Source organism: Lucilia sericata, unplaced genomic scaffold, assembly GCF_015586225.1.
Source record: "Lucilia sericata isolate MDLA Ls3-8-SP2 unplaced genomic scaffold, ASM1558622v1 Contig003362F_arrow, whole genome shotgun sequence".
NCBI lineage: Eukaryota > Metazoa > Arthropoda > Insecta > Diptera > Calliphoridae > Lucilia > Lucilia sericata.
The window spans coordinates 7,501-16,469 of NW_023996834.1; the positions used below are offsets into that span (position 1 = coordinate 7,501).

At 33.2% G+C, this 8,969-nt stretch overlaps 1 protein-coding gene across 1 annotated transcript in view; it reads right to left on the reverse strand.

Annotated features, from left to right (window-relative positions):
- The window catches only part of LOC119614767, a 3,859-nt gene extending 3,572 nt beyond the window's left edge, over nt 1-287 (reverse strand). The window contains exon 1 of the mRNA XM_037970877.1: nt 188-287. Within this exon, the coding sequence (XP_037826805.1) occupies nt 188-268 (81 nt within the window). The 5' untranslated portion in view covers nt 269-287. The remainder of the gene's footprint in view (nt 1-187) is intronic.
- Nucleotides 288-8,969: the final 8,682 nt, after the last annotated feature.

The following is an 8,969-nucleotide window of genomic DNA, read 5'->3' on the forward strand; positions in this document are numbered from 1 at the left end:
AACATTTTACTGTATTTTACAAAATATTTAAATATGCAGGGATATGGTAAAATTACATCATATTAAAGTCTACAAACACATTCATATAAAATATTCGGAACAGAGTAAAGCTTGATAACTGTTTCCTACATAAACTTCTATCCTAAACGAACACTTCCAAATAACAACAAATAAAACATGTACTTACAGTAAATAAGTCGTATGTTGTTATAACAAATTTTCTACAGTTAATTAGAGTTGCAGCTCCATTTATAGCTTGAATAGACATATTAGCAGACTAAAAATAAAATAAAATGTAAATTTATAAATTAACTTTTAAATTATATACAATATAAAAAATATTTGTTTTTATAGCAAAATAGCGTTATATCCCCCTAAAAGCTACTTTAATGTGTTGCTTCTAGATAATGTGCGAGCAGTTTGAGCACAAATTTTACTTGTATATTGTTATTGTAACAAAAACAAAATACAAGTAAAGTTTTACCTCAAACTGCTCACGCGTAATCTAGAAACAACTCATAAGACTATTATTTCCCACAAAAATCTGTTTTTTCACCCAAAACTTAAAATGCTCTAACTTTCTTAATTAATATGCATTTAATCATTCTTATGTGAAGAAAACATAAAACTCCATTTTCTGGCTAAACTAAATGCCCTAGGGCAACAAGAATTGAAATCTGTGATCACATTTATTTCTCCCCAAAATAAAAAACATAAAAGTCAATTCTCTGGCTAAAATAAGGCCCTAGGGCTAAAAGAATTGAAATCTGTGATCACTTTTATTTCCCACAGAAATTCGATTTTTGAGTGAAAACATAAAAGTCCATTTTCTAGCTAAACGAAAGGCCCTAGAGCAAAAAGAATTGAAATCACTTTCATTTCCCACAGAAATTCGATTGTTGAGTGAAAACATAAAAGTCCATTTTCTGGCTAAACTATAGGCCCTAGGGCAAAAAGAATTGAAATCTGTGATCACTTTCATTTTCCACAGAAATTCGATTGTTGAGTGAAAACATAAAAGTCCATTTTCTGGCTAAACTATAGGCCCTAGGGCAAAAAGAAATGAAATCTGTGATCACTTTCATTTTCCACAGAAATTCGATTTTTGAGTGAAAACATAAAAGTCCATTTTCTGGCTAAACTTAAGGCTCTAGGGCAAAAAGAATTGAAATCTGTGATCACTTTTATTTCACCTGAAATTCGATTTTTGAGTGAAAACATAAAAGTCCATTTTCTGGCTAAACGAAAGGCCCTAGGGCTAAAAGAATTGAAATCTGTGATCACTTTTATTTCCCACCAAAATTCGATTTTTGTGTGAAAACATAAAAGTCCGTTTTCTGGCTAAACTTAAGGCCCTAGGGCAAAAAGAATTGAAATCTGTGATCACTTTTATTTCCCACAAAAATTCGATTTTTGAGTGAAAACATAAAAGTCCATTTTCTGGCTAAACTTAAAGCTCTAGAGCAAAAAGAATTGAAATCTGTGATCACTTTTATTTCCCCTGAAATTCGATTGTCGAGTGAAAACATAAAAGTCCATTTTCTGGCTAAACTTAAGGCCCTAGGGCAAAAAGAATTAAAATCTGTGATCACTTTTATTTCCCACAAAGATTCGATTGTTGAGTGAAAACATAAAAGTCCATTTTCTGGCTAAACTAAAGGCCCTAGGATAAAAAGAATTGATATATGTGATCACTTTAATTTCCCACAGAAATTCGATTGTTGAGTGAAAACATAAAAGTCCATTTTCTGGCTAAACTAAAGGCCCCAGGATAAAAAGAATTGAAATATGTGATCACTTTAATTTCCCACAGAAATTCGATTGTTGAGTGAAAACATAAAAGTCCATTTTCTGACTAAACGAAACACCCCAGGGCAAAAAGAATTGAAATCTGTGATCACTTTTATTTCCCACCAAAACTCGATTTTTGAGTGAAAAGATAAAAGTCCATTTTCTGGCTAAACTAAAGGCTCCAGGGCAAGAAGAATTGAAATCTGTGATCACTTTTATTTCCCACAAAAACTCGATTTTTCAGTGAAAACATAAAAGTCCATTTTCTGGCTAAACTAAAGGCTCCAGGGCAAAAAGAATTGAAATCTGTGATCAGTTTCATTTCCCACAGAATTTCGATTGTTGAGTGAAAACATAAAAGTCCATTTTCTGGCTAAACTAAAGGCCCTAGGACAAAAAGAATTGAAATCTGTGATCACTTTCATTTTCCACAGAAATTCGATTGTTGAGTGAAAACATAGAAGTCCATTTTCTGGCAAAACTAAAGGCCCCAGGGCAAAAAGAATTGAAATCTATGATCACTTTTAGTTCCCACAAAAACTCGATTTTTGAGTAAGAACATAAAAGTCCATTTTCTGGCTAAACTTAAGGCCCTAGGGCAAAAAGAATTGAAATCTGTGATCACTTTTATTTCCCACCAAAACTCGATTTTTGAGTGAAAAGATAAAAGTCCATCTTCTGGCTAAACTAAAGGCCCTAGGGCAAAAAGAATTGAAATCTGTGATCACTTTCATTTCCCACAGAAATTCGATTGTTGAGTGAAAACATAAAAGTCCATTTTCTGGCTAAACTAAACGCCCTAGGGCAAAAAGAATTGAAACACAGAAATTCGATTGTCGAGTGAAAACATAAAAGTACATTTTCTGACTAAACGAAAGGCCCTAGGGCAAAAAGAATTGAAATCTGTGATGACTTTTATTTCCCCTGAAATTCGATTGTTGAGTGAAAACATAAAAGTCCATTTTCTGGCTAAACTAAAGGCCCTAGGGCAAAAAGAATTGAAATCTGTGATCACTTTTATTTCCCCTGAAATTCGATTGTTGAGTGAAAACATAAAAGTCCATTTTCTGGCTAAACTAAAGGCCCTAGGGCAAAAAGAATTGAAATCTGTGATCACTTTTATTTCCCCTGAAATTCGATTGTTGAGTGAAAACATAAAAGTCCATCTTCTGGCTAAACTTAAGGCCCTAGGGCAAAAAGAATTGAAATCTGTGATCACTTTTATTTCCCACCAAAACTCGATTTTTGAGTGAAAAGATAAAAGTCCATTTTCTGGCCAAACTAAAGGCCCTAGGGCAAAAAGAATCGAAATCTGTGATCACTTTTATTTCCCACAGAAATTCGATTGTTGAGTGAAAACATAAAAGACCATTTTTTGGCCAAACTAAAGGCCCTAGGGCAAAAAGAATTGAAATCTGTGTTCACTTTTATTTCCCACAAAAATTCGATTTTTGAGTGAAAACATAAAAGTCCATTTTCTGGCTAAACTAAAGGCTCCAGGGCAAGAAGAATTGAAATCTGTAATCACTTTTATTTCTCACAAAAACTCAATTTTTCAGTGAAAACATAAAAGTCCATTTTCTGGCTAAACTAAAGGCTCCAGGGCAAAAAGAATTGAAATCTGTGATCGGTTTCATTTCCCACAGAAATTCGATTGTTGAGTGAAAACATAGAAGTCCATTTACTGGCAAAACTAAAGGCCCCAAGGCAAAAAGAATTGAAATCTGTGATCACTTTTATTTCCCCTGAAATTCGATTGTTGAGTGAAAAGATAGAAGTCCGTTTTCTGGCTAAACTAAAGGCCCTAGGACAAAAAGAATTGAAATCTGTGATCACTTTTATTTCCCACGAAAACTCGATTTTTGGGTGAAAAGATAAAAGCCCATTCTATGGCTAAACTAAAGGCCCTAGGGCAAAAAGAATTAAAATCTGCGATAATTTTTATTTCCTACAAAAATTTGATTTTTGAGTGAAAACATAAAAGTCCATTTTCTGGCCAAAAAATAAAGGCCCTAGGGCAAAAAGAATTGAAATCTGTTATCACTTTCATTTCCCACAGAAATTTGATTGTTTGCAAAAAGAATTGAAATCTGTGATCACTTTTAGTTCCCACAAAAACTCGATTTTTGAGTAAGAACATAAAAGTCCATTTTCTGGCTAAACTAAAGGCCCCAGGGCAAGAAGAATTTCACTTTTATTTCCCACAGAAATGAGTGCAAACATAAAAGTCCATTTTCTGGCTAAACTAAAGGCCCTAGGGCAAAAAGAATTGAAATCTGTGATCACTTTCATTTCCCACAGAAAATCGATTTTTGAGTGAAAACATAAATCATTTTCATATTCCACAGAAATTCGATTGATGAGTGAAAACATAGAAGTCCATTTTCTGGCTAAACTAAAGGCCCCAGGGCAAAAAGAATTGAAATCTGTGATCACTTTTATTTCCCCTGAAATTCGATTGTTGAGTGAAAACATAAAAGTCCATTTTCTGGCTAAACTAAAGGCTCCAGGGCAAGAAGAATTGAAATCTGTGATCAGAATTGAAATCTGTGATCACTTTTATTTCCCACAAAAACTCGATTTTTGAGTAAGAACATAAAAGTCCATTTTCTGGCTAAACTAAAGGCCCTAGGGCAAAAAGAATTGAAATCTGTGATCACTTTTATTTCCCACCAAAACTCGATTTTTCAGTGAAAACATAAAAGTCCATTTTCTGGCTAAACTAAAGGCTCCAGGGCAAAAAGAATTGAAATCTGTGATAAGTTTCATTTCCCACAGAAATTCGATTGTTGAGTGAAAACATAAAAGTCCATTTTCTGGCTAAACTAAAGGCCCTAGGGCAAAAAGAATTGAAATCTGTGATCACTTTCATTTTCCACAGAAATTCGATTGTTGAGTGAAAACATAGAAGTCCATTTTCTGGCTAAACTAAAGGCCCCAGGGCAAAAAGAATTGAAATCTATGATCACTTTTATTTCCCACCAAAACTCGATTTTTCAGTGAAAACATAAAAGTCCATTTTCTGGCTAAACTAAAGGCTCCAGGGCAAAAAGAATTGAAATCTGTGATAAGTTTCATTTCCCACAGAAATTCGATTGTTGAGTGAAAACATAAAAGTCCATTTTCTGGCTAAACTAAAGGCCCTAGGGCAAAAAGAATTAAAATCTGTGATCACTTTTATTTCCCACCAAAATTCGATTTTTGAGTGAAAACATAAAAGTCCATTTTCTGGCTAAACTAAAGGCCCTAGGGCAAAAAGAATTAATATCTGTGATCACTTTTATTTCCCACCAAAATTCGATTTTTGAGTGAAAACATAAAAGTCCATTTTCTGGCTAAACTAAAGGCCCTAGGGCAAAAAGAATTGAAATCTGTGATCACTTTTATTTCCCCTGAAATTCGATTGTTGAGTGAAAACATAAAAGTCCATTTTCTGGCTAAACTAAAGGCCCTAGGGCAAAAAGAATTAAAATCTGTGATCACTTTTATTTACCACCAAAATTCGATTTTTGAGTGAAAACATAAAAGTCCATTTTCTGGCTAAACTAAAGGCCCTAGGGCAAAAAGAATTAAAATCTGTGATCACTTTTATTTCCCACCAAAATTCGATTTTTGAGTGAAAACATAAAAGTCCATTTTCTGGCTAAACTATAGGCCTAGGGCAAAAAGAATTAAAATCTGTGATCACTTTTATTTCCCACCAAATTTTGAGTGAAAACATAAAAGTCCATTTTCTGGCTAAACTAAAGGCCCTAGGGCAAAAAGAATTAAAATCTGTGATCACTTTTATTTCCCACCAAAATTCGATTTTTGAGTGAAAACATAAAAGTCCATTTTCTGGCTAAACTATAGGCCCTAGGGCAAAAAGAATTAAAATCTGTGATCACTTTTATTTCCCACCAAAATTCGATTTTTGAGTGAAAACATAAAAGTCCATTTTCTGGCTAAACTAAAGGCCCTAGGGCAAAAAGAATTAAAATCTGTGATCACTTTTATTTCCCACAAAATTCGATTTTTGAGTGAAAACATAAAAGTCCATTTTCTGGTTAAACTAAAGGCCCTAGGGCAAAAAGAATTAAAATCTGTGATCACTTTTATTTCCCACCAAAATTCGATTTTTGAGTGAAAACATAAAAGTCCATTTTCAGGCTAAACTAAAGGCCCTAGGGCAAAAAGAATTAAAATCTGTGATCACTTTTATTTCCCACCAAAATTCGATTTTTGAGTGAAAACATAAAAGTCCATTTTCTGGCTAAACTATAGGCCCTAGGGCAAAAAGAATTAAAATCTGTGATCACTTTTATTTCCCACCAAAATTCGATTTTTGAGTGAAAACATAAAAGTCCATTTTCTGGCTAAACTATAGGCCCTAGGGCAAAAAGAATTGAAATCTGTGATCACTTTTATTTCCCACCAAAATTCGATTTTTGAGTGAAAACATAAAAGTCCATTTTCTGGCTAAACTAAAGGCCCTAGGGCAAAAAGAGTTAATATCTGTGATCACTTTTATTTCCCACCAAAATTCGATTTTTGAGTGAAAACATAAAAGTCCATTTTCTGGCTAAACTAAAGGCCCTAGGGCAAAAAGAATTAAAATCTGTGATCACTTTTATTTCCCACCAAAATTCGATTTTTGAGTGAAAACATAAAAGTCCATTTTCTGGCTAAACTATAGGCCCTAGGGCAAAAAGAATTAAAATCTGTGATCACTTTTATTTCCCACCAAAATTCGATTTTTGAGTGAAAACATAAAAGTCCATTTTCTGGCTAAACTATAGGCCCTAGGGCAAAAAGAATTGAAATCTGTGATCACTTTCATTTCCCATAAAAATTCGATTGTTGAGTGAAAACATAAAAGTCCATTTTCTGGCTAAACTAAAGGCCCTAGGGCAAAAAGAATTAAAATCTGTGATCACTTTTATTTCCCACCAAAATTCGATTTTTGAGTGAAAACATAAAAGTCCATTTTCTGGCTAAACTATAGGCCCTAGGGCAAAAAGAATTAAAATCTGTGATCACTTTTATTTCCCACCAAAATTCGATTTTTGAGTGAAAACATAAAAGTCCATTTTCTGGCTAAACTAAAGGCCCTAGGGCAAAAAGAATTAAAATCTGTGATCACTTTTATTTCCCACCAAAATTCGATTTTTAGTGAAAACATAAAAGTCCATTTTCTGGCTAAACTATAGGCCCTAGGGCAAAAAGAATTAAAATCTGTGATCACTTTTATTTCCCACCAAAATTCGATTTTTGAGTGAAAACATAAAAGTCCATTTTCTGGCTAAACTAAAGGCCCTAGGGCAAAAAGAATTAAAATCTGTGATCACTTTTATTTCCTATAAAAATTCGATTGTTGAGTGAAAACATAAAAGTCCATTTTCTGGCTAAACTAAAGGCCGTAGGGCAAAAAGAATTAAAATCTGTGATCACTTTTATTTCCCACCAAAATTCGATTTTTGAGTGAAAACATAAAAGTCCATTTTCTGGCAAAAAGAATTAAAATCTGTGATCACTTTTATTTCCCACCAAAATTCGATTTTTGAGTGAAAACATAAAAGTCCATTTTCTGGCTAAACTATAGGCCCTAGGGCAAAAAGAATTAAAATCTGTGATCACTTTTATTTCCCACCAAAATTCGATTTTTGAGTGAAAACATAAAAGTCCATTTTCTGGCTAAACTAAAGGCCCTAGGGCAAAAAGAATTAATATCTGTGATCACGTTTATTTCCCACCAAAATTCGATTTTTGAGTGAAAACATAAAAGTCCATTTTCTGGCTAAACTAAAGGCCCTAGGGCAAAAAGAATTAATATCTGTGATCACTTTTATTTCCCACCAAAATTCGATTTTTGAGTGAAAACATAAAAGTCCATTTTCTGGCTAAACTAAAGGCCCTAGGGCAAAAAGAATTAAAATCTGTGATCACTTTTATTTCCCACCAAAATTCGATTTTTGAGTGAAAACATAAAAGTCCATTTTCTGGCTAAACTAAAGGCCCTAGGGCAAAAAGAATTAAAATCTGTGATCACTTTTATTTCCCACCAAAATTCGATTTTTGAGTGAAAACATAAAAGTCCATTTTCTGGCTAAACTAAAGGCCCTAGGGCAAAAAGAATTAAAATCTGTGATCACTTTTATTTCCCACCAAAATTCGATTTTTGAGTGAAAACATAAAAGTCCATTTTCTGGCTAAACTATAGGCCCTAGGGCAAAAAGAATTAAAATCTGTGATCACTTTTATTTCCCACCAAAATTCGATTTTTGAGTGAAAACATAAAAGTCCATTTTCTGGCTAAACTATAGGCCCTAGGGTAAAAAGAATTGGATTCTGTCATCACTTTCATTTCCCATAAAAATTCGATTGTTGAGTGAAAACATAAAAGTCCATTTTCTGGCTAAACTATAGGCCCTAGGGCAAAAAGAATTTAAATCTGTCATCACTTTCATTTCCCATAAAAATTCGATTATTGAGTGAAAACATAAAAGTCCATTTTCTGGCTAAACTAAAGGCCCTAGGGCAAAAAGAATTAAAATCTGTGATCACTTTTATTTCCCACCAAAATTCGATTTTTGAGTGAAAACATAAAAGTCCATTTTCTGGCTAAACTAAAGGCCCTAGGGCAAAAAGAATTAAAATCTGTGATCACTTTTATTTCCCACCAAAATTCGATTTTTGAGTGAAAACATGAAAGTCCATTTTCTGGCTAAACTATAGGCCCTAGGGCAAAAAGAATTAATATCTGTGATCACTTTTATTTCCCACCAAAATTCGATTTTTGAGTGAAAACATAAAAGTCCATTTTCTGGCTAAACTAAAGGCCCCAGGGCAAAAAGAATTGAAATCTGTGATCACTTTTATTTCCCACAGAAATTCGATTGTTGAGTGAAAACATAAAAGTCCATTTTCTGGCTAAACTAAAGGCCCTAGGGCAAAAAGAATTATGTGTAGTTTCCAGTTAACGTGCGAGTACTTTGAGTAAAAATTTTAAATGTATTTTGTTTTTGTTACAATAACAAAATACAAATAAAATTTTAACTCAAAGTGTTCGCATGCTATCTAGAAACAGCACCTTAATATCTGTGATCACTTTTATTTCCCACCAAAATTCGATTTTTGAGTGAAAACATAAAAGTCCATTTTCTGGCTAAACTAAAGGCCCTAGGGCAAAAAGAATTAAA